We start from the raw sequence: 25,989 nt of genomic DNA on the forward strand, positions 1-25,989 counted from the left end.
TTATCTTTCACTTTGTCCCAAACTTGCTCTGATGTTAAATATCGAGGTGGGAGTCGAGTTTCGATTTGATCCTTAAGAAATGCATTTTTATTTTTTCGAAATGGATGATCAAGAGGAAGGAATCTCCTATGACAATCAAACCACGTAGCTTTCCCACCATTATGTAACGTAAAAGCTTTGGTGTCCATCATGCAAATAGGACATGCCAATTTACCATGTGTCCCCCATCCAGACAATATCCCATAAGCGGGAAAATCATTGATGGTCCACATCAAAGCTGCTTTCATGGTGAAATTTTGTTTTCGACTGATATCATATGTCACAACACCTTCCCACAACCTCTTCAAATCATCAATCAAAGGCTACAAATAGATATCAATACCAACAGTTGGACTAGATGGCCCAGGTATTACAGCAGCTAAAAACATGTAAGGTTTTGACATACACATTTCGGGTGGAAGATTGTACGGGGTAACAATAACAGGCCAACATGAATATGGAGTAGCTGATACTTGAGTATACGGAGTAAATCCATCAGAACATAATCCTAATCGTACATTTCGTGGCTCTGAAGCAAAATCAGGATTAACTTGATCAAAATGCTTCCATGCTAGACCATCAGAAGGATGTCGCAACTCACCCGACCTTTTTCTTTGTTCATAATTTTCAGAGTGCCATGTCATTTTTGTGGCAGTTTGCAATGATGCATACAACCTCTGCAACCTTGGTACTATGGGTAAATAGAACATTGTCTTTCTTGGTACCGGTTTTCTACTACTTGACCTCGAATTTTTTGTTTGACGGTATCTCGGTTCTTCACAAAATTTACATTCAAGTAAATCACCGTCACAAACACCAAATTCATTGGTATAAAATATCATACAACCGTTAACACAACAATCAATTCTCTTCACTCCTAGTCCTAGCTTTGACACTAGCTGCTTTGCCTCATAATAACTTCGCGGCAAATCACCGCGAGCGAAGATGGCTGTCGTATCCAGCACCAGTTTCGCGATCAAGTCCATGGCTAATTCTGGAACTAGATATTGAGACTTCAGACCCAAAAGTCTAACACAAACTGTTAACTTCGAGTCTGTAGAACCTTCAAACAACGGTACATTGGTCTCTTTTAAAAGATCAAAAAATCTCTGAGCTTCGGCATTCGGCTCTTCATCTCCTTCATAGTCATCTTCAAACTCGTTCACCACATTATACCCAAGACCATCACTTATCATATTGTTCATCATGTTGAACGGGTAATGCTGATAATTTTGTGAAGGTAATTCCGCTGGGTAATTATGCTGATAATTTTGTGAAGGTAATACAGTATTGCTTGATGAAGCACCTTGCTCCGATGTAAAGGATTCACCATGACTTGTCCAAACCCAATAATTCGGCTGAAATCCTTTAGTATGTAAATGAAACTTAATTTCATCTACACTGCGAATACGTCTACATTGACAGACCACACAAGGACATCTAATTCCCCCTTCCCTAATAACAACGGGCTTTTGTTTTACTGCATCAATAAACAACTGAACCCCAAGTTTAAAAACTTCTTTAACATGCCCTCTTTTTACATCTTCATAACGATCATACATCCATCTACGATCCATGTTTGGATAAATATACAATATCAACACGACTATTTATATTATAGATCTATTTCATATTAATTAGATCTAAAATTAGGGGGTATCGACTTCCATGTATAATCATTTATTTATATAAACGTTTTTTTTATTGGAATAAAAAATAGAAATTGTTATTTATAAGTATTTTGTTTATTAAACATAATCATTTATTATTTTAAAAAACCATGTAACATTTATTTATTAAAAAAAAATGAAACAGAATTATTATATTACTTTAAAAAAACTCAATTAAAAAGTACATTAACTATATGACATGCATTTATTTATATATAAAACATATAATTATTTTTTTATTTAAATGAAAAATTTAATTGTTTTAAGTATTTTGTTTAATTATCAATTAAAAAGTACATTAACTATATGACATGTATTTATTTCATTAATATATAAAACATAACTATTTATTTATTTTAAATTACGTTTTTTTTATTTAAATGAAAATTTTAATTGTTTTAAGTATTTTGTTTAATTATCAATTAAAAAGTACATTAACTATATGACATGTATTTATTTCATTAATATATAAAACCTAATTATTTATTTATTTTAAATTAAATTTTATTTTTTTATTTAAATGAAAAATTTAATTGTTTTAAGTATTTTGTTTAATTATCAATTAAAAAGTACATTAACTATATGACATGTATTTATTTCATTAATATATAAAACCTAATTATTTATTTATTTTAAATTACGTTTTTTTTATTTAAATGAAAAATTTAATTGTTTTAAGTATTTTGTTTAATTATCAATCAAAAAGTACATTAACTATATGACATGTATTTATTTTATTAATATATAAAACAGAATTATTTATTTATTTTAAAAACATTTTTTATTTAAATAAAAAATTAAATTGTTAGTATTTCGTTTATTAATATATAAAACATAATTGTTGTTTTTTTATAAAAAATGTAACATTTTCCACTTAAACAAAAATTAAATCAGAATTATTATTTGACTATAAAAAAATTCAATTAAAAAGTACATTAACTATATGACATGTATTTATTTCATTAATATATAAAACAGTAATTATTTATTTTAAATTACGTTTTTTTTATTTAATTGAAAATTTTATTGTTTTAAGTATTTTGTTTATTAATTAATAAAACATTATTATTTATTATTTTTAAAAATATTTAACACTTTTTTTTTAAATAAAAATTAAAACATAATTATCATTTTACATGTATGTGGTTAAGTTAAATATTAATTGCTATTTTTCTTTTTACACGATCTAATAATTTTGTTAACAAAAATTAAAAATATAACTTTTAAACATCACATTAAACATATAACCGACGAGAATAACTTCAAAAACATCACATTAAACATGTTAACCAACAATATATTTTAATAATAACAAAAAAAATACCAAGCTTAAAAAATCACACAAACATATATATTATACAAACCAAATAATATTACTTACTTGTTGTGCCGGGTAGTGTCTGACTTGGAGTTATTTAAACTAAGCTCCCAACCACGACAACGGACGAACCAACCATGAATCTTTAAATAAAAAACAGAAAAACAACTATTAATAAAAATATATATAATATTACAAAACAACTCATAAAGTTTTTTAAAAAAAAAAATTGAACTTACATTATTATGCTGAGGAAGAGTGATGTCTACATTATACTCCTATGTACAAATCGCCAAACAAAATAACACTTGCTACAATAAAATTTAAAAACTAACTATTAGCATAAACACAATTTATCATATCAATATAAACATTAAATATTAAACTTGCATAAATATTAGAGAAATACTTACCAAAATGAAGAAAAACAAGAGTGAAATGATAAAAAGTTGGAGAATTTTTAGAGAGTGAAATGATAAAGAGTTGAAGAATTTTTAGAGAGTGAAATGATAAAGAGTTGAAGAATTTTTAGAGAGATGTTGGAGAAATTTTAGATAGAGAAAGGGTTGTGGGAAATGAGAGTTGTGAAGTGAAGGAAGATATATATAGAGGGGGATGAAATTCGTAAAAAACTGGACTTGGAGCTTATTGGCGGTCAAAACCGCCACTAAGCCCCAACGGTCATTTTTTTTTTTTCAAATTCCAACAACTTTGCGGCGGCCCAGGCCGACATTAATGGCCGGGGAAGTTTCAAGGACATTATTGGCGGTCAAAACCGCCACTAAGTCCAAGGACGACAGTCCAACGGCTATTTTTTATATTTCCAACATGTTTGTGGCGGCCAAGGCCGCCAGTAATAACTGGACAATTTTCAAGGCGTGTCAGTTTTTTTTTTAATTCTTGCTTAGGTAGTGGCGGCCTGGACCGCCGGTAATTAAAAAGAGAATTACTGACGACCAGGACGGCCAATAAATCTCTCGTCCGCACACTTTAATTGCGGCCTGGACCGCCACTAACAGAAATCCCAGTTTCTGGCGGCCAGGTCCGCCAGTAAATTTAAATTTTCTTGTTTAAATATTATTTGTTTAGTTTGTGGCGGTTTTTTATAATTATTGGGGGTTTGGGCCGCCAGTAAGCTACTGAGAGCCAAAACCGCCAGTAATTTTCGCCGGTAAATGAATGTTTTCTTGTAGTGGATAGTTGATAACTTATAGCGGATAAATTAATGGTGGAAGTGGTTGGTAAACTAACTAGTGTAAATTACACTTCTCATTCCTTTCTTGTGAGTTCCTAAGATAATACTCTTTTGTTGGTTCTCTTTGGGATTTAGTACGTTCGTGAATTGACATTCCTTTGGTGGAGTTCACTACATTGCGTGATCATTTTGTTCAGTTTACATCTTCAGCAGGTGGATCTCGAGCGCGCCGATCTTTTTTTGCAACTCATTTGGCTTGTATGCGTTTGAGTTGTTTGGACGGAGAGAAATCATCGATTGTACAAAGGTTCAACGGACACGCCCCATCTTTTGTTTGACAAGATCAAGCTTTTCTCTTTTAGGTGGTTGAAGTCGACGAATATTACGTTAGCTTCAAGCTACCATAGTTGGTGGTTTAGTCCTTAGCTTAGTTTGAGCCTTGTATGATTTGTTTATATTTGGATTACTTGACTCTTTGTAAACTTTTGTAGTCTACCTCGGTACGTCTTGTGCTGGGGGGTTGTTTTATGTTAATATATATCATTTTGGCTTGTTAAAAAAAATGGCTAGAGAGTATTTTATTTTTAAAATTTAAATATATACATTTTTTTTGGTACATAAATTTAAATATATATTCTAAATTAGTTTTAAATTTACAATACTGTACTATTCTTTCAGTTGGTTTGATAATTAACGCCTACCACCGCTAAACCTTACTCGTTAATTCAACCCTTGCTCGTTAATTCCCTAATCTCGTTCCTTAATTAATGATGACTAAAAATATAAAATTAAGTAAGGACTAAACTTAGAAAGTCATCATTTTAGTGAGTTATTTTTATGGTCAATTTTACGGTGCACACGCGAGATACACACATTTATTCTTATCATTAAATTAAATGAAATATGATAAAAATTTATTTAATTATCAAACGATAAAAAACAATAGTGCAAGAATAAAAATTACTTATGTACTTTTATAATGTCCTTTGTTTTTTTATCACAAGAAATTAAATTTTTTTTTTAAAAAAAGGGAACGTGATCATGCGTTTTTTAATTGTTAAAAAATCAAATAGACAAAAGTGACGGATGGTAGTGTTGTTGGCTGGAGAATTATTCAAGAAATTACACGTCTGCTTGCTATGAATTGAGAAATTAAGATTTGTTAATTTTATCGTGAGGCGAAGTCTTGTGACCATGATCTGGACATGCGTGTGTATAGGAGTAATGTCCTGCTAGGTTGAACTTATTGTTATTAGATGATGCTATGAGGATAAATGGATAACTACCTAGTCATTCATGGTAGATATTTTTTCTTCTAATTGAGCTTCGACACCTTTTGTATCTTAAAAAAAAAATCAAATAATATTTACAGACATAAATTTGTGGAATTCATTTAAACTTTTAACCAAAAATTTGAATTTGACAGATAAACTCATTTGATAGTCACAAAACAAATTAAGAAAAAGAACTATTTATAACAACAGATACAAAATTGAGTGATAGTTATAAATTTAAGAACGAAATAGCATATTGACTCGTTTATATTGTACTTCCTCCGGTCTAATATTATGTTAGAGATTAAATAAATCAATCTCTCTATAGATATAAAATATAATTTTTTTTCTTGTATTAAGGATTAGAGAAAGTACTACTACACACTAAAAACAACGAATCACATCGATCAGTCATAGTTGACTAGACGTCCATGATGGTCCAAAAAAAATTCAAAGGAATGTGGATATGTATATACTCAAGTTATCAATGCCTTCCTTCCCAGTTGTTCAGTTTAATAACTACTGATGTGGTTCTCAAAACATTGGGTCCTTAGACCATCTCCAATGATGGATACTTATTTTTTTAAGTATTAGTACATAATAGGTACTCTCATTGGAGCAAAACACAAAGAGTACCTAATAGGTACTGGTTCTAAAATAAGAAGTGGTACCTATTTTGTTTTTGTGGGTTCCATTTATAATGATGTATAGTTATTGGTGGAATGTGTTATTGGTGGGACTTGTTTAGAACTTTTTAAGAGATTTGGGTTGGAGGGATTGAGTACTTATTAGGTACTATCATTAAAAAATTATAAATAAATGATGTATATATGTAGGGTCCAGTTAAGTACTCAAAAATGAGTATCTCCATTGTGGATGCTCTTAGTATTGCATGCATTTCTAGCTGTTGAGTCGCTCTCCAATTTTCTGTGCTAACTGAATCCACAAGACTTTTTTATTAGTATATAGTTGCAATTATTACTTGGTCAGACAACTATCCTAATCTCATTCGTATCTCCAACTCCCACCAAAAACCCAACAACTCCAAACTAAATAAAGTAGGTTTCACTAGATTAGATTATATTTGCATTTAATCAGGCCAAACTTTTAAATATACATCATTTTATTCAAAAAATGGTTAAATTTCATTGTTTGAATACAAGTCTAATGGTTAGCCACGCAGCCAAACTGCCAAAGTGAACCATGCATATCAAGAATTGTAGAGCCAATGTGCTGAGATTATAATTTTTCTAAATTTTTTTATACAGTATGGGACGATGTACTTGTCTAATATATAGAAATAGGGTTTAAAAAATACTTAAAAATGTATTTATATTAGGTAAATTTTTTTGTTCCCTTAAAGTTTTTTTGTTGTTGTTAAGCATCGACAATAATCTCATTTCTATATCTTAGACTGGGATATCATTCCATGAAGTTTGATAGATATCAGTAGTCCATATGCAAAATTTAATCAAAATTTGTATTTAATGTAAAATATTTAGTAAAAAAAAAAATTAATGTAAAATATTACATGATATTGAATTTTGCCTGTAAGTTACTAGTATACTTAAATAAACTTTAGAGTGTTCACCTATTTACCTTCATTCAACTTCAAGCATACTAGTGGGTGGGTTCAAACCTCCGAATTAATGTTCTATCGAATTAATTTATGGTAAAAGGTTAGAACATTAATTCGGAGGTTTGAACCCACCCACTAGTATGCTTGAAGTTGAATTAATGTTTTATATCATATCCTATTACTATCCTATTCCTTAGGGCCTGTTTGGTGCGCAGGATAGGATAGTAATAGGATATGATATAAAACAGGATAAAGATATGATAGGATATCAGCAGGATAACAGTTATCCTATCTTGTGTTTGGTGCACACATGATAACAAACATGATAACTATTATATCATGTTTTTGATACATGCTTGCTCATAATAATATGATAAGATATATAAATTATTTAAATGACAAAATTACCCTTGTAAATCAATTGTTATTTTTTAAATAAAAAATATAAATAAGTAATCAAATAACTTTATATAGTTTTAAATAAAAAACATGAGAAAATAATAAAGTTAAATTTTTTATATGAATCATGATCAAATAAATAACCCAATAATATATACATGTTAGATAAGCTAAATAAATATATGATATATCTCATACGTAAATAATAAAAATATCATTGCAAAATAATTATATTTAATATCTTATAAAATATAAATTAATATCCATATTTTACGATTTTTTAATAATTATTTTACTTTAAAATATTGTAATTTTAGTATAATTTTGATTTTTTTAGATTATGTAAATTACAAAATTACCCTTGTGAGAAAATCACATGTATATTTAAAAATTAATTATTTTTATTATTAATTTACTATCAAATTATTTTATTAATTTTCATTTTTTTTATTTTAAAATATATTTTATAGAATAAATCAGTAAAAAAAATAAATTTATCCTATCCTGCTGGTAACCCAGCTCAAATTTAGGATAAGAATTTTAACTAGAGAGACAGGATAGGATAAGTTACAGGATTAACTTATCATATTCTGCTGTGTCACCAAACACTGGATTGAAACAGGATATGATACAGCTATCCTATCATGTCTCTTATCATGTGCACCAAACGGGCCCTAAGATCTAATCCTTGAACCCTAAACCCTATATATAAGATTGTCTTGGTTGCTTAGATGAAAGCGCTAAAAAATAGAATAATAAATTAATAATTAGCAAGTCACCAGATTTTTTTTAATAATTAACACTTTTTGTACTAGAAAAAAATAAATAAACAATTATTTCATCCGTCTAAAAATAGATGATCCAAATAAAATAAAACACAGTATAACAGAAGTTGTCTTATTCAGTCCCTTATTTTTTTTTTAGCATATCAAACACACCCTATAGATTAATCCTTATTACTTTAAGCGCAATTAAGTAAAAGTCACATTCTCTTTATTTAATTATTACATTTTTCTTAGACCGTGTAAAATGATCAAACATACTGTATAATCTAATTTTTTTTTTGTTGGTACATACTGTGTAATCTAATCTAATATGGAATAAAGAGAACATGGTGGCTTAAAATAAAATGAAATTAACTTAGGGTCTGTTTGGTTCAACATAGGGGGAGGGGAGGTATTTTAATGAAGGGGAAGGGAGGTGAGGTGAGGGGAGGTGAAATTTGTACTTACACATATGTTTGGTTCAAAAGAAGGAAGGAGAGGGAGGTGAGGGATTTTAATTAGATATATGTTTGGTTCAAGAGGGGGAGGGGAGAGATTTTAAAACTAATTTACTTTTTTATCCTTATAATTTTCATGTAGTCCGACAATTTTATAGCTACTTGGTGCGAATTAACCTATATATCCACAATATTTTCTCAATTTTTATGATTGATCTAACCCAAAAATAATATTTATAAGTTTAAATTACATATAAATATATTTAAAAGATTTTTTTGATAATTATTAAAAAAAAACCTTGTACTAATACTAATATTGTACAAAAAAAAGTAATATTTATTTATAAGTATAAAGATCTTGTACTAATACTAATATTGTAAAAAAAAAAACTCTTGTATTATAAGTTATAACGTAAACTTAATGATATTTTAAAAATATAATAGTGCATATAAATACTAATATGATGCGGGTACAAAGTAAGTAACAATGTTGATTTTCTATAAAAAAAATAACAACGTTGATTCAAAAAATTATATGAACTTTACAAGATAACAATGTAATACAAAAAAAATTAGCACAACAGTTTATGAATATAAAAAGACATGCGTAACAATCAAAAAAAAGTTTGAAAAAAAAAATTAGAACTAAAAAATGGATAATTTTGACATTTTAAAATTAGCACAACAGTTTATGAATATAAAAAGACATGCGTAACAATCAAAAAAAGTTTGAAAAAAAAAATTAGAACTAAAAAATGGATAATTTTGACATTTTAAAATAATTATGAGGACAATTATGTCTAAATAATTAAAATAGTAATGATATCTTTCTCCTTCCCTCCCCTCCAAATCCCCCCAATTTGGGGGGAAGCAAAAATTGGGATTTGGAGGTATTTTGCTCACCTCCTCTCACCTCCCCTCCTCTCCTAAAAATTGAACCAAACACAATTAATTTAAAATATTCCCGCCGCTCCCCTCCCCTCCCCTCCCCTCCTAAAACCAATGTTTACACTGCCAAAACACGCCAAATAGCGGCGGTGTTTTTCAGGAGGTTTCACAAAACCCCCATAAATTATGTGAAAAAATGACTTTTGAGGAAACATGCTGTTCATTAGGCGGGGGGTTTCAGCGTGGTTCTTTTTCACCAAAACTTTCGTTTCCTCAATTTTTTTCCAAACTCTTTTTGTTTCATTTCTGCTCTCAATTTCATTTCTCATTCTCGTTCAAACCCATTCAATCTCTCATCTAAGAAAAACTTAAAACGAATTTTTCCAAAACCTCCTTCACTTTTCCCGTCGTGTTCGCATCTCCACCACCTCCACGGTCAAAAGTTGTTCTCCTTCCCGGACTTGACAACGATGTCGTTATCTACTACACAAGCCTCCGCATCGTCATCTGTTCTTCGACGACTTTCGCGCCATCCGCGCAATCCTCAGATGTTTTCGCGTTGCCGTTGACGAACGTGATGTCTCAATCGACGACGAGCTCAACGGGATCCTCTATTCCTAAATTGGTATGGCTTATTCTTATTCTAATTGTGAACATAGTTACTCCGTGTCAGCTGCGATCTCATCCTTGGTCGCACATGAATTTTGATCTTTTCCGGTTTGTTTCAGATTTCTCTTTTCTAATACTAGAAAAAAGACGTTTGGTTAAAGGATTTCACTACTGTTTTTGGTATAACTGAAGTGAAATACAATTGGGCAAGAGATTTCACTACTGTTTTAAAGATTTCACTTCCGTTTTTTTTTCTTCCACTGAAGTGAAATCCTTACCTTGAATATTAGTAGAAAGGTTTTGTTTTGTTTGTCTCACACACAGATACGCATTTGAAGAAAACATAACCTAACTCTAAAAAACCCAAAATTCTTCGATTCATTCTTCCTCAAAACACAATATTGAGATCTACGGCATAGATGAAACACCAGCAACTGAAGGTTAGATCTGTTGATAAGGTTCATTGATATCAATGTACGAAACCGAGAGATGAAGGGTTGAAACCCTAACTCGTTCTTCTCTGTTCTTGTTGAAATTTTGTTGAAACCCTAACTCTTCCTCTATTTCGGGGTTCGATCCTCCATCTGCAGCCAAAGCGTTCACTCTCAGGTACTTTCTCTTTTTAGGGTTTATGTCTACTTGAAATAGCTCACAGTGAAGTAAATTAATTTACCTGACTTGTTTTGGAGTAAAAAATTGAATCAAATCTAAATTGTCTATCTTCAATCTTGAACTGTTCTTCATTTTCGCGATTGAACGAAGTTTCGTGCCAGTATGCTGAGTTTTGAAGCTTCGTGTTCTGTTCTTTGTTCTGTTTAGTTTAAGCATTCGTTTTTCTTTTCCCTTTGATTGTGATATGTTTAGAGTCTTTGGTTTATGTCATTTTTAGGGTTTTTGTTAAACAACTCTTATGTTGGTTGATAGTAATCTGATTTCTGTCTTTGATTATGATTACATACGGGTAAATCTGAACATAAGATGCATAACCTATCAAGTTCGAAAACAGTACCCCAAATTGGTTTATGAATTTGTTGTGAAAGCTAACTTGCAAAGTCTGCAATTTTATTGTTGTTTGCAGATTTTTGAGAAATATGTTAAGAATTGGATTGCAATTGCTGCACCATTCTAAGGTAAGTAATTCTATTCTATATATTTAATCAGAATTATAACTTCAATGCAATTTGTAAAGTTAGGACTGTTGAAAATTTGCTTTCCTTGTTTAATCATCCGTGTTTACAGCCTAATTGCCATTGGTTTCTAATGTTTTGTCAAAGAACGATGATTTGAAAAGAGGGGTTTGGGCTGATTTAGGGACTGTAAGTGGTGCTCTTGCTATAGGTATTGGTAGGATTTTTATGAAATGGTGGAAAGGTTATTGCATCGGATTTAAGCCCCGTGGCTATGGTGGAAAGGTTATGTTTCCTTTGCTGCCCCATTTTCTTGTCCGAGAATTTTACCAAAGTTGATTTTTTTGCTAAGGTGAAGGAAATTCATATATTGTTTCTCCTATTTATATAAATTACAAATGTTTGGCTTGCTTTTTAACTGGAAGGAGATATTCCATTTTATGTGCAAATTGTGCAGGTTGCTTACTAGCTTATGGAACATGATGTTAAAGTCATGATGGCTACTTGTGATACATTTTGATCAGGAGCTGTTGAGCATTTGCGGACACATGCACATAGACTTGAAGTGTATATTGATTTTAATGCTTAAAGATTATTAGATATATTATTTGTTAATAATACTCTCTCCGGTCCTATATATAAGAAAATGTTTGCTTTTTAGATTCATTAAAGAATGAATGTATTTAGAATATATTAATGTCTAGATACATCAATTCTTTAATGAATCTAAAAAGTAACTATTTTCTTATATATAAGACCGGAGGGAGTAATCAGTTTCTGGGAGCATGTAGCTTATAATTTCCCCTTTCAGATCCCTGTAATATTTGAGAAGGGTTATGAAAAAGATCCCGCTGTTGTGGCAAAAGAAGCAATTCAGGAAGCTTCACGGAATGGTTCAGATGTGGTTCTAGTTGATACAGCTGGTCGTATGCAGGTAATTATTGGAGTTGTTGTAGCAAGAATTTATTGATTCTATGAGGGTGTACAATATACTAAATGACTTTGTATTATTGATTATCTCAGTTTCTAGGATTTTGCAGTTAAGAGATAGTATTGAAAACAAACCTTGCATTTATTTTATGTAAATTACAATAGAGGAAAATCCACTTTGTTGCAGGTCGTTCATCACGCTGCTCCGTCGGTCCACCGTTCACCGATTCTCTTACTAGTTTGTCCATGTACATGTTGTCATTTTGCATCTAGTGGCAAGTGTACTTGAACGATCTTTAAATTGTACACTAACTTAAAAATTGAAAAACTCGTGGTCTTTCTTCTTATGTTTGAAATATTTATGGTTTTGCAGCCAGAACACCCATCATTTCGAGCACAGTCCATGCTTAGTGGTAATGACACATCTAGACTTGGTTGACTTGTATGGATGGATGAATGATTTTTGAGTTCAATACACCGGAGACACATAATGACCGTCATTATTGAGCATATCTAACAAATATCTTCATTATTCCGCTAATGCCACATTGCAAAATTCCACATCTCTTTTTTCTGCCATTTTTTCCTCAACATTTGTGTAATCTTGTACTGGATCTTTATTAGTATTACATTTAAACATGTATTGATACATACTGACTTTACAGGCTATCGTGGATATCGCCGAAGAAGTTGGAGCTGACGCTGTCTCCTACAGTTGTACAGGGAAAAGAAATTATCAGGCATGCATAATTATAATTATTAGGCTCACATCAACTCATCATGCCAATTAATTTCTTCTAACATGTTGTATTTCTAATTGTTCAGGTTCGGTTTGAGCTATCTTTTTTCGCTTTGAATCCCAAGTTAAATGTTGTGGCTCCATGGAGGGAGTGGGATATTACAGGGAGAGAAGATGCTATTGAGTATGCTAATAATAAGCATAATGTACTTGTTCCTGTTACCAAAAAATCCATATATAGTAAGAACCAGAATCTTTGTCACATAACCCGTGAGGTAAATTATCAAATTATCTTTGGCACATCTATAACCCATTTATGATTTATTGTCACATCATTCTTTTTTCTAATTTAAGATGACATTCAAAAGTGTATTTTTTCATATAAATATCCAATTTGTGACACTCAAGGGTATGTACATGTTGACTGCAGACCTTGAGGATGCTCCAAATCAACCAGAGTAAGCATGTTATTAACAAAAAATCCGCATTTACTTGTCATGTACTTTTGTTGTTGTTAATTGAAATAACCAAGTTCAATTAGGGAACAATTTCTTCAGTGTTGGTTTTGTTCAAATTTTGGTTGATTTATTTCTTTTGGCTCGCTTTGTGTTGTAAAGTCTATGGAATAATTTGATTCAAATGTCATATGTGGGGACATAATGTGGACGAAGAACAAAAATTGTCATTGCATTTTTGCTTCTTTTAGCTTTTGTTTTACGTCAATCGTGATTTTTTTGCAGCTTGAATGCTCAACTTGTTCGTCGCAGACTAAGACATATTGCGATGAGGTAATAATTCTCTCTCTTTCCTCACACGTGATGTTGTTGGAACAAATTACTGTGTTAAACTGAAATGTGTCACTTCAGCTTGGTGATTTATTTTTAATTAAGAGGTTTGTTTTACAGATGTTATATTCGGTGTTGTTAAATAGTGACTGCAGTGGCGCTATAGCGTAGCAGAATTTGAACTAATCCCTATTGTTCTGTAGTATGCATTTTCCTACCGAATGTTGTCAAATAGTAGCTGTAGTGGCATCATAGCTCAGTTGCATAGCGGATTTGAATAAACATTTATTTTTCTGTGATTCGCAATTGATAACACTATTCTTGCCAAACATTTATTTTTCTCACATAAGTGCTTAATTATAAGTGTTAAGAAACCCGTAATATTTTCATGCTAAAGTTTTTTGATTAGGTTATGTAATCCATAAAGAAACAACTAGCTTGTAATATATTGTTAATATTACAGAAGACGACTCGGGTTCGTGTACGCTGGAAAGGGACTGCGGTGGTGTCTTTAAATCACCAGTTGTTGCTTGCTGTTGTAGGAGTACTGCTATGCCTTTTATTGATTTAGCAGGTCTCTCTTTAGAGGTTTTGCATCATTATGGATATATACACTGCTTGTGGAGGTTTTGTTTGTTTGAAGAATATGATGTATATGGTACAAAGTGAAAAGAATGTAATGAAAGATGTCTCTCTTGTCAGTTGAAGCTCTGTTTAGAGTGTCTTGATTATCATGGATATATATACCGACTAATGCCAGCCCCTTCATGTAATAGTACAGCAGCAAAAAAAACATTTTTTTTTAAAAAAAATAGTAATACATTCCACGTCCGGCTTAATAAAACACAGACGTGAAATACCCACTTTTCACTTCGGGGTATACGAAAAACCGACGTGGAATCCCTTTTTATTTATTAAAAATTAATTGAAAAACCAGGATACCACTTCGGTTAAAAACCGAACCGACGTGGAATCTCCAGACTTACAACGACAATAGTCTTTACGTCGGGTCCAAAACCGACGTGGAAAGTGGTTTCTGCCCGACTGGAATCTCAATTCTGTACTAGTGTCTAGTACTCATAGTTGATTAAATTAGAAAAAGATAAATGAGTAGCAGAGACTATGGCAAAATGAAAAAAGCACGAAAGAAATAACTTACATCTACATATTGACCATCTGGACATATCTAGTTGTTTACCATGTTAAATGCATGCAGCACTGCTCTCTCTCGTACCTACTTCTTTCACATACATTGAATATTAGAAGTTCTGGCATTAGATAAATAATACTAGTAATTAAATATGATTTTCATTCTACGTCAAAACAAAGCATTAATTCATCCTCAAAACAAAACCTAGGACCATCTCTAGACACATTCCTTCCCCCACAAAATCACAATATCATTTTGGCTAACTAATTTTATCCGTGTGGACCTCACAATACATGTACTCTATTAAGTTATGTTGTCACTTCTCATTGTCTCATATTCCAATCCTCCTAATGTTACCTTTTGTATTAGATCGGTCCAAATACAAAGCAAAATTCCAAGATGTGAGATTGACTTCTCTCAAATTAATCAGTGCTTAACTAAGCTAAATACCAATGTTTTAAGAAGTGGACCGGAGGTTGAACCGTTGTGACCTCTGATTTAAGGTTCAACCGGTCGGATCGGTTCAACCATTATTAAATCGTTTACATTAAACCGTTAATATAATTTTGAAGTCTGAGCTTATTTTACCATAAAAAAAAAATCTTATACTTGTTTTATATATGGAAATCTAAAGATTTTTTCCTTAAAAAAAATAAAGGCTTAAATGCAGTTTTACCCCCCCTATTTTGAAAAATGCGGAATTTTACCCCCCCTATTTTAAAATGCGGAATTTTACCCCCCCTTATTTTATAATTTGTTGGATTTTGCCCCCCCACCAAAATTTTGCACAAAATCTGCTTCTGAGCCTCAAGTTCAAAGCTACGCACAGAACTCAATTTGGATCAATAATTCACCAAACTGGTACCGAAACGACCGCAATCGAGTTAGTTTTCCACAGAATCAAACTCCACTAAATTTGGAGTTACAGAGAGAGATTAATTACTGTTTTAGTGAAGGTCTGATCAAATTAATTATCGTATGAAACTACTACTGGTATTCTCGTCATTCCTCTCACCCTGTAGCTCATTTTTTAATACTATTTACATGTATGGAAATCTAACGAAATTACCCTTGTTGGCATTTCAATTTCGTCGAATTTGGAGTTACGATGTGTTCGGTAGACGATGTTGAATTTGAAGATCACAAGTAGATTTCTGCAGAATTAGTTATTGGACAGACCTTCACTAAAACGGTAATTAATCTCTCTCTGTAACTCCAAATTTAGTGGGGTTTGATTATGTGGAAAGATAACTCGATTACGGTCATTTCGGTAGCCATTTGGTGAATTATGGATCCAAATTGAGTTGTATGCGAAGCTTTGAATTTGTGACTCGAAAGCAGATTTTTTGCAGAATTTTGGGGACATACCTTCACTAAAACGGTAATTAATATCTCTTTGTAACTCCAAATTCAGTGGGGTTTGATTATGTGGAAAGATAACTCGATTACGGTCATTTCGGTAGCCGTTTGGTGAATTATGGATCCAAATTGAGTTGTATGCGAAGCTTTGAAGTTGTGACTCGAAAGCAGATTTTTTGCAGAATTTTGGGGGACATACCTTCACTAAAACGGTAATTAATCTCTCTTTGTAACTCCAAATTCAGTGGGGTTTGATTATGTGGAAAGATAACTCGATTACGGTCATTTCGGTATCCTTTTGGTAAATTATTGATCAAAATTGAGTTGTGTGCGAAGCTTTAAAGTTATGACTCGAAAGCAGAATTTTAGGGGGGGCAAAATCCAACAAATTATAAAACAGGGGGGGTAAAAGTCCGCGTTTTAAAACAGGGGGGGTAAAATTCCGATTTAATCAAAACAGGGGGGGCAAAACTGCATTTAAACCAAAAATAAATCACATTAGGCTTTTTTAAAAATCAAACTTCTAACTTTATGTGCCCAAATTTACTTCTATATCTATATCTATATATATCTATATATATAATTTCTAAATAATTCTCCTAACCCTAATTCACTTAGACCAATCAAATTGTTTCATTTAGCCACATCATCTATTTAAATCCAATTAAACCACTCTACAATGCCACATCATTTTTACTTATATTATTATTATTATTATTATTATTATTATTATTATTATTATTATTATTATTATTATTATTATTATTATTATTATTATTATTATTATTATTACTAGGGGTAAACCCGTGCGTTGCACGGGTTCGATTAAATATATAATTAAAATATTTTTATAAATGAAAAATAATAATTGTTATAAATATAATAATATCATATAGTTAAATGATAGATATTAAAATAGCTTATTTAACTCCTCTTCATTGTATTATTGGTCAAAAAAGAATAAGAAAATATGAGATAAGAGCAATTTAAAGTTTGTAACGACCCGATTTTTAGTAAATCGATATTTTATATATTTGCATATATTTTGGGTTAGTGTTAAATATTTATTTACGCGACCTATGATTATTTATCGCGAACATAAGTTTGTGAGCGAAACCTTTGTCGTGTTAGTGGGCTTGGGGCGTGTGAGAGCTTAATGGGCTTAGGCTATTGGGCTTGGTTCATGACCATTGGAGAGTAGTATAAGTAGCAAGTCAAACTAAGGAATAGTATCACAATTCATTTTTCATGAGAAGTGAGGTTTGTAAGCTTAGAAGCAAAGCAAGAACCCTAGGAGAGCAAGAAGAAGAACTCGAGCAAGGAGAAGAGGTTTAGAGGCAAGAATCATCATTCAATCCAAGGTGAGAGTGGTTAAGCATAAGCTTGGGTGATCCAAGAGAGGGGAGGTGTCTAGCCTCCATTCCTGAACTCTCTCATCCAATTTCTTTGGGGTTTGGGTGAAGTTTCTTTATCATAAACATGTCTTTTCATCTTAGTATGCTTAATGAACATCTAGGAGGGAATATGTTTATGTTTGATGATGGTTTTGCATGTTTATGCAACTTTGCTTATTTTGCAAGAAATTGACATGATTTTGTATGTGTGATGTGTTTTGGTGTTTTTGATTGTTGATTCATGTATATATGTATGGTATATACATGATTGATCACTTGTTATGCATTTATAACATGTTTAGATGTATTTTTGAGTGGAATCAATGTTAAACCGCCTTAGAAACTCAAGAACAGATATTTTCTGGTGTAGTTCGCTACGGATTCGCTACGGATTCGCTTAGCGAATAAGTTCGCTACGGATTCGCTACGGATTCGCTTAGCGAATAAGTTCGCTACGAGTTCGCTACATGTTCGCCATGTACCTGTAACCCTCTGATGTAGTTCGCTACCTGTTCGCTACAGCGAACGTGTTCGCTACGTGTTCGCTACGTGTTCGCTACGTGTTCGCTACGGGTTCGCTACGGATTCGCTCAGCGAACAGCTCTGTGACAGCAATTTTGTTAATGTTTGTAAAGTGTGTGTATCCATGTATTTGGTTTCGTTTTGGTTTGGAATTATTATATGTTTAATAATTGTGTTGTGTAATGGCATTTATATAAAATGTCAAAGAAGTATATGTATTTTTGTATATCGGGTTGTCCGATAAAGAAGAATATCAGTTTGCCTGATAAAGAAGTTTAATGGATTATGTTATCCATGTAGTGAGCAGTAGCTTCGTGCTAAGTGATTATCATATGTTTGGTAAATGCATGGCATTCATAGATTCATGCATTACTTAGGGATATCAGACTTGTCTGATAAAGAAGGATATTGGACTTGTCCAATAAAGAAGGATATCAATGGTAAGTTCCTTGATAAAGAAGATGGTACCACATGCATTAGTCGTGTCTAGGTTGGCATGACATTGAATGTTTGGCATTAGTCGCATTTGAGTAAATGTGCAATTATGTGTTATGTGTTATGTGAGTTCTTTGTGTGGTCCGAAACGACGCGAAACTATCTGGTTGTGTATTTGTGAGTATGTGTTATCTGGTGTGTTGCTTATGGAAGCATGTGTGTGAGTTAGTAATATGTGATAGGTTGAATATAGGTGCGTTTCTATATTCGTATGTATGTGATTATGTTTACTAACTCTCTACCTATTTGTTATGTGCTGGACCTTTGGGGGTTCAGGTATTCAGGTCGAGGTTTCGATCGAGCTTTAGCTGTAGATCGTTTTGGTGTGGAGCACTTTTGGTGAGGAGCTAGTGTAGGCTACCTCTGTATAGTTTTGTTAAGTTAGTTTGGTTGTGATGTATATTAGTGCTCTGGTATGTTGTAACATCGAGTCGGGGATCGTTTGTATTCTGTCGTATATCGATGCGAACATCTTAACTTATGTTTTATGTAAATGATTTATCTTTTGAACTATTTTGTTCATTGCTTTGAAAATCCTTTATGTTATGTTTTCCGCTGCGACGTTTCGTGTCGTGTGCACGATCGTTTTTGAAAATGTTTTCCGTAGCGCTCCGGCTACTTATCTTTAAAAAGTTTTTAAGATCACGTCTTTTAAGGGTAGCTAGCTGAGGGTGTTACAATAGTTGGTATCAGAGCAGGTCGGTTCATGTGAGCCATTAGGATTTTCTTTCTCTTGTATGAAGCATGTGTTGGGTACACTGTTAATACATTCTAACGTTGAGTTGTGATTCGTTCAGGAATCATGGCTGCTGCTAGGACCAACGCTCAGATTGCACAAGCTTTGACTGCTTTGACTACATTGGTGGTAAGGGATAATGACCCGGGAAGGGATAGTGAGAAAAGATTGGAAAGGTTTATGTCGCATAAACCAACTCTGTTTACCGGAGGCTATAACCCGGAGGGGGCTATCAAGTGGTTAGATGAGGTGGAGATCATCTTTGAAGCAATGTGTTGTTCTGAGGAGAACAAGACTACTTTGGGAACTTATGCCCTTAGAGAGGAGGCAATCGTTTGGTGGAGGAATGTGAGACTCAGGATAGGAGTGGACGGTGTTGCCATCGTTTGGGAAGCTTTCAAAAGGGAATTTTTAAGGAAGTACTTTCCGGCTGATGTGAAGAATAAGAAAGTGATCGAGTTCATGGAGCTCAAGCAAGGAAATTTATCGGTCGCCGAGTATACGGCTAAGTTTGAAGCTTTGTGTGTGTTTAGTCCACACTACAACACGGTGGAAGCCGAAGAGGATAAGTGTGTCAAGTTTGAGAGTGGACTTCGTCCGGATATCAAGCTTTTGATTGGATTTTCTGAAATCAGGGATTTTCCGACCCTTATGACCAAGGCAAGGATTTGTGATGAAGATAGCAAAGCCAAGACCAACTACTATAAGGTTCTGAATGATAGGAAAGGAAAAGGTTTGGATCGTGGTAAGCCGTATGAGAACAAGGGCAATGGAAGTGGAAAGAAGAAGCAAGGAAGTGGAAGTTGTTACAAATGTGGAGAGCGGGGTCATATGTCATATGATTGCCCGAGGAGAAGCGACAAGTGTTTCAATTGTGGACAGTTTGGGCACAAGGCCGATGCTTGTCGGGTGAAAGTGTTTTGTTTCAATTGTGGCGAGGAAGGTCACAAGAGTCCGGTATGCAAGAAACCGAAGATGCCGCGTTGAGGGTTCGTTCTCTGTTTTATCTCTTAGGTAATTTCGAGGGCGAAATTCTTTTAAGGGGGGTAGAGTTGTAACGACCCGATTTTTAGTAAATCGATATTTTATATATTTGCATATATTTTGGGTTAGTGTTAAATATTTATTTACGCGACCTATGATTATTTATCGCGAACATAAGTTTGTGAGCGAAACCTTTGTCGTGTTAGTGGGCTTGGGGCGTGTGAGAGCTTAATGGGCTTAGGCTATTGGGCTTGGTTCATGACCATTGGAGAGTAGTATAAGTAGCAAGTCAAACTAAGGAATAGTATCACAATTCATTTTTCATGAGAAGTGAGGTTTGTAAGCTTAGAAGCAAAGCAAGAACCCTAGGAGAGCAAGAAGAAGAACTCGAGCAAGGAGAAGAGGTTTAGAGGCAAGAATCATCATTCAATCCAAGGTGAGAGTGGTTAAGCATAAGCTTGGGTGATCCAAGAGAGGGGAGGTGTCTAGCCTCCATTCCTGAACTCTCTCATCCAATTTCTTTGGGGTTTGGGTGAAGTTTCTTTATCATAAACATGTCTTTTCATCTTAGTATGCTTAATGAACATCTAGGAGGGAATATGTTTATGTTTGATGATGGTTTTGCATGTTTATGCAACTTTGCTTATTTTGCAAGAAATTGACATGATTTTGTATGTGTGATGTGTTTTGGTGTTTTTGATTGTTGATTCATGTATATATGTATGGTATATACATGATTGATCACTTGTTATGCATTTATAACATGTTTAGATGTATTTTTGAGTGGAATCAATGTTAAACCGCCTTAGAAACTCAAGAACAGATATTTTCTGGTGTAGTTCGCTACGGATTCGCTACGGATTCGCTTAGCGAATAAGTTCGCTACGGATTCGCTACGGATTCGCTTAGCGAATAAGTTCGCTACGAGTTCGCTACATGTTCGCCATGTACCTGTAACCCTCTGATGTAGTTCGCTACCTGTTCGCTACAGCGAACGTGTTCGCTACGTGTTCGCTACGTGTTCGCTACGGGTTCGCTACGGATTCGCTCAGCGAACAGCTCTGTGACAGCAATTTTGTTAATGTTTGTAAAGTGTGTGTATCCATGTATTTGGTTTCGTTTTGGTTTGGAATTATTATATGTTTAATAATTGTGTTGTGTAATGGCATTTATATAAAATGTCAAAGAAGTATATGTATTTTTGTATATCGGGTTGTCCGATAAAGAAGAATATCAGTTTGCCTGATAAAGAAGTTTAATGGATTATGTTATCCATGTAGTGAGCAGTAGCTTCGTGCTAAGTGATTATCATATGTTTGGTAAATGCATGGCATTCATAGATTCATGCATTACTTAGGGATATCAGACTTGTCTGATAAAGAAGGATATTGGACTTGTCCAATAAAGAAGGATATCAATGGTAAGTTCCTTGATAAAGAAGATGGTACCACATGCATTAGTCGTGTCTAGGTTGGCATGACATTGAATGTTTGGCATTAGTCGCATTTGATTAAATGTGCAATTATGTGTTATGTGTTATGTGAGTTCTTTGTGTGGTCCGAAACGACGCGAAACTATCTGGTTGTGTATTTGTGAGTATGTGTTATCTGGTGTGTTGCTTATGGAAGCATGTGTGTGAGTTAGTAATATGTGATAGGTTGAATATAGGTGCGTTTCTATATTCGTATGTATGTGATTATGTTTACTAACTCTCTACCTATTTGTTATGTGCTGGACCTTTGGGGGTTCAGGTATTCAGGTCGAGGTTTCGATCGAGCTTTAGCTGTAGATCGTTTTGGTGTGGAGCACTTTTGGTGAGGAGCTAGTGTAGGCTACCTCTGTATAGTTTTGTTAAGTTAGTTTGGTTGTGATGTATATTAGTGCTCTGGTATGTTGTAACATCGAGTCGGGGATCGTTTGTATTCTGTCGTATATCGATGCGAACATCTTAACTTATGTTTTATGTAAATGATTTATCTTTTGAACTATTTTGTTCATTGCTTTGAAAATCCTTTATGTTATGTTTTCCGCTGCGACGTTTCGTGTCGTGTGCACGATCGTTTTTGAAAATGTTTTTCCGTAGCGCTCCGGCTACTTATCTTTAAAAAGTTTTTAAGATCACGTTTTTAAGGGTAGTTAGTTCGGGGTGTTACAAAGTTCGCTTATAGAGATGTCGTAAAATAAATTATAACCTTTAACTTCTAAACTTTTGCATAGGTCATATACATTCAAATTATTTCTAATGTAGTTGAGACATACATATTTTTTTTTTACAAAACATACCAAATCCGTGGTTTAAATAGAAGGAAAACTTCCGATCAAATTGACGTGCTCCACAATCATCACACTGCAATGACCACATTTATTCCATAAAGCAATCTTTAAACTTCAGTCCTTAAAAAGGTGAAAAATGGATATTGAAAATAGAATAACATTCATATATATACTTAAAAAGATAAAGATATATAGTGGCTGACTTACTTGTTGAGAATATATATAGACATAATTTGCTAAAATGTCTATACACATACAAAATAATTTAAATACAAAAAATGAGAGAGCATGACTAAACAAAAAGTATGTGATACATGTGAATAGATATTAGTTATATAAGGTCCATGGTTACATTGAGAAGCATTCCAACGGTCATAAGATTTAATTGTAATGAATGTTTAATTATCATTGCATTATATTTTTACAAATTAACTATGCAAAGGTTAATTTATAGCATAAGAAATTAGAACTTTTTATGCAAAAACCACAATAAAACATGGAGTTTTATTCTTTTCATTTTAGTGTGTCGTTTCTTTTGCAGATAATCAAAAGTCACACTATTAATTGGTGTTTCCAATTATTTGCAATTAAGCATAAAATAAATCTCATAACCGATTTCAATTATTTTTTCTTCTATGGACTAATAATAGACATATTGTTCTCGTATTTATCAATTATCTTTTGTAAAAAGTCTGGTATCAAATATAAAATTATATTCATAGTTATACAATAACTTTAGTAAAATTACATATTATTAATTTTTTTTTCCTAAGGAAGATTTTTTTTTTTGTTTATCAGAGAAGTTTTTAGTAAAGTTGGACGCAAAAATGTCAATATGGCGCAATTCAGTTTTTTCTCAATTACATTATATAAGAATACATAATTGTTTGTTGATATATCTTCTTGTGAGAATTTCATTTTAGAATTCCAACAATCATGAGAATTTGATGGTCATAGTATCATTTATGTCTCTCTCTAAACCATAACCGAGATATAAATTTGTAGGTCTTATAATATTAGTTGGTCACTTTTAATTAAATTTTTCATTTTTCATTATTGATATATTCTTTTGTAAGAAATTCTCTTAGAGGTGCCACATCATCACAAAGAAGGCCTAAGAGCAATTCAAGCTTCCTTTTAATAGTAAAAGAAGATGTTATATCAATTTTCAAGATATAATTTGGCCGATCAATATAATAGATATCCAACCATAAAAATTATGGATTAACATATATGAAGAATATGAAATACAAAATGGATAAATAATAAAAGGGTGAAACTGAATATACAATAGATAATAAGATATTCTTATATGAGTGACCATTTGTTTTACAAATTTCTCAATAGATATTTTGGTCAATATTCTGCCATAGAAATCAATAAATTAGTGAAGGCATACATGAAAAGTAAGAAAAGAACATAAGACATTATTAAAAGTTGAAGAATACGTACCCAAAAGTTATTTTGGAGAAAGTAAATGATGACTCAAACAAAAAATCTATAAATTAGTAAATACATTTTTCTTCCTCTGGTTCTATCACATGGATCTGGAGTAAGTAGACTAAAATAATATAATCGTTCTATGTTCTCGATAACAAATGAATAACCAATATCAATAAATAAATGAGAAAAATAAGATTGTTTACTTACAATCATTGTTATGCTAAAAAAAATATTTTAAAGATAACTTTTAAATGAACAATATAATTTGATAAGAGTAATTGAGAATATCGACCTTTTCATCCATTAACATTCTATTTGTAGTGAAAAATTATTTCTTTCAACTTACAAATGAAGAACAAAAACTAAACATTAGTACAAATGAATATTGTTGGATATCAATACATAGCACCATGGTAGAAATACGCTCAAAGATTGAGTGAAAATGTCAAATATTAAGATTTAGAAATGAGTAGAAAAAGAATGTGGGGTGGTGGTTATAAAGAGTGAGAGTGAACCTATTAGTCACTAAACTTTCTCATTTTATAAGTTATATTTGGAGGAATGTAAAAGGATGCATACAATTATGATGATTTTTTTTGGTTACTCATACAATTATGATGATGCTAATTTAGTTTTTTTTTAGATTTAATTTAATAAGTTAAAAGAAATAAGTAAAAGATTTTAATAGAGATTAGAAACATTTTCTTAGAGTGACACATCATCAAAATGCTTGCCTATGAGCAACTCAACCTTCCTTTTACTAGTAAAAGATAAAAGAAAGTTATATTTGGAGGAATGTAAAAGGATGCATACAATTATGATGATTTTTTTTGGATACTCATACAATTATGATGATGCTAATTTAGTTTTTTTTAGATTTAATTTAATAAGTTAAAAGAAATAAGTAAAAGATTTTAATAGAGATTAGAAACATTTTCTTAGAGTGACACATCATCAAAATGCTTGCCTATGAGCAACTCAACTTTCCTTTTACTAGTAAAAGATTATTTCATCTCTATACTTTTCATATTCTACATTTATAAACTTATGACTTTTTAATATACACTCACTCAAACCTTTCCTTAGCCTTTACTTTTTTTGGCGAATATAATAACTTTTGCTTACTATATTATAATAAGAAGAATACAAAAATACACACTAATTAACTTTGTAACTCTCGGTAATATATTTTTTATCTCTTAAGTCACCATTCAATTTTCATCCACTTGAACTCTTCTACCAATATTTTAATATATACTCCCCCCGTCCCAAATTATAAGGGAAAAAAGCTCATTTTTTGTCCCAAATTATAATAGAAAAAATCATTTTCAAGAATGTTTTTTTTCTTATTTTCATAAAATTAAATGCAAATTGCATTTAATTTCTTCTCTCTCTCATTTTCTCAATAAACAACAACCAATAAAAATTATTTTTACATCTTCCTATGCAACTTATTTCATGGAAAGAATAATGCTAGCAACACACCCTTTAACAAACACACTACAACACACTCTCTTTTATTGGTTGAAATTCACATGGGTCCCATAAAAAAATATGGACCCATATAACTTTTATGGAACCCATATAAATTTTAACCAATAGAAGAGAGTGTGTTAGAATGTGTTTGTTAAAGAGTGTGATTTTTACTTTTTCTTATGTTTTACTTCATGGAAAACCCACATTTAATTTCTTCATGGAAAACCCACAAAAATATACTTCAAATTCTCATGTTTTACTTTTTCTTAATAAGTGTGATTTTTTTATTTTCCCTTATAATTTGGGACGGAGGGAGTAGGTTACAATTGTTTTAATTTGTATCATATTCATATTTTCCTAACTAACCATTACGAATGTTAGA

At 32.1% G+C, this 25,989-nt stretch overlaps 2 protein-coding genes across 13 annotated transcripts; one reads left to right on the forward strand and one right to left on the reverse strand.

The window, feature by feature from the left end:
* Window positions 1-362: 362 nt before the first annotated feature.
* Window positions 363-1,616, reverse strand: LOC123895249. The gene has a single exon (XM_045945510.1). It carries the CDS (start codon window positions 1,614-1,616, stop codon window positions 363-365), a length of 1,254 nt encoding a protein of 417 aa, XP_045801466.1.
* Window positions 1,617-9,822: 8,206 nt separating this feature from the next.
* On the forward strand, window positions 9,823-14,578 carry LOC123905084 (argininosuccinate synthase, chloroplastic-like). 12 transcript variants are annotated; one of them, XM_045954743.1, is made up of 9 exons: window positions 9,823-10,802; window positions 11,272-11,672; window positions 11,778-11,887; window positions 12,132-12,254; window positions 12,916-12,990; window positions 13,076-13,264; window positions 13,398-13,447; window positions 13,730-13,777; window positions 14,238-14,578. In XM_045954743.1, the coding sequence occupies exons 4-9, from the start codon at window positions 12,249-12,251 to the stop codon at window positions 14,287-14,289; spliced, it is 420 nt and encodes a 139-aa protein (XP_045810699.1). In that variant the 5' UTR covers window positions 9,823-10,802; window positions 11,272-11,672; window positions 11,778-11,887; window positions 12,132-12,248; the 3' UTR covers window positions 14,290-14,578. The 12 variants fall into 12 exon arrangements, 7 of the variants coding, with proteins under 7 accessions (XP_045810699.1, XP_045810703.1, XP_045810674.1 ...); XM_045954718.1 differs by lacking the exon at window positions 13,398-13,447 and having other exon boundaries at window positions 9,828-10,802; window positions 11,272-11,323; window positions 11,433-11,672; XM_045954736.1 differs by lacking the exon at window positions 13,398-13,447 and having other exon boundaries at window positions 9,828-10,802; window positions 11,272-11,323; window positions 11,468-11,672.
* The last annotated feature ends 11,411 nt before the right edge of the window (window positions 14,579-25,989 follow it).

Source organism: Trifolium pratense, linkage group LG1 (genome assembly GCF_020283565.1).
Source record: "Trifolium pratense cultivar HEN17-A07 linkage group LG1, ARS_RC_1.1, whole genome shotgun sequence".
In the NCBI taxonomy this organism is placed as follows: Eukaryota; Viridiplantae; Streptophyta; class Magnoliopsida; order Fabales; family Fabaceae; genus Trifolium; species Trifolium pratense.

What these genes read in the sequence shown, in the direction of transcription:
- LOC123895249 (XM_045945510.1), bottom strand. Translation starts at nt 1,616, where the DNA reads ATGGATCGTAGATGGATGTATGATCGTTATGAAGATGTAAAAAGAGGG.
- LOC123905084 (XM_045954718.1), top strand. An exon ending in CAGGGAAAAGAAATTATCAG is followed by an intron (nt 12,991 to 13,075) that starts GCATGCATAATT and finishes CTAATTGTTCAG; the next exon opens with GTTCGGTTTGAGCTATCTTT. An exon ending in TTTGTCACATAACCCGTGAG is followed by an intron (nt 13,265 to 13,729) that starts GTAAATTATCAA and finishes ATTTTTTTGCAG; the next exon opens with CTTGAATGCTCAACTTGTTC.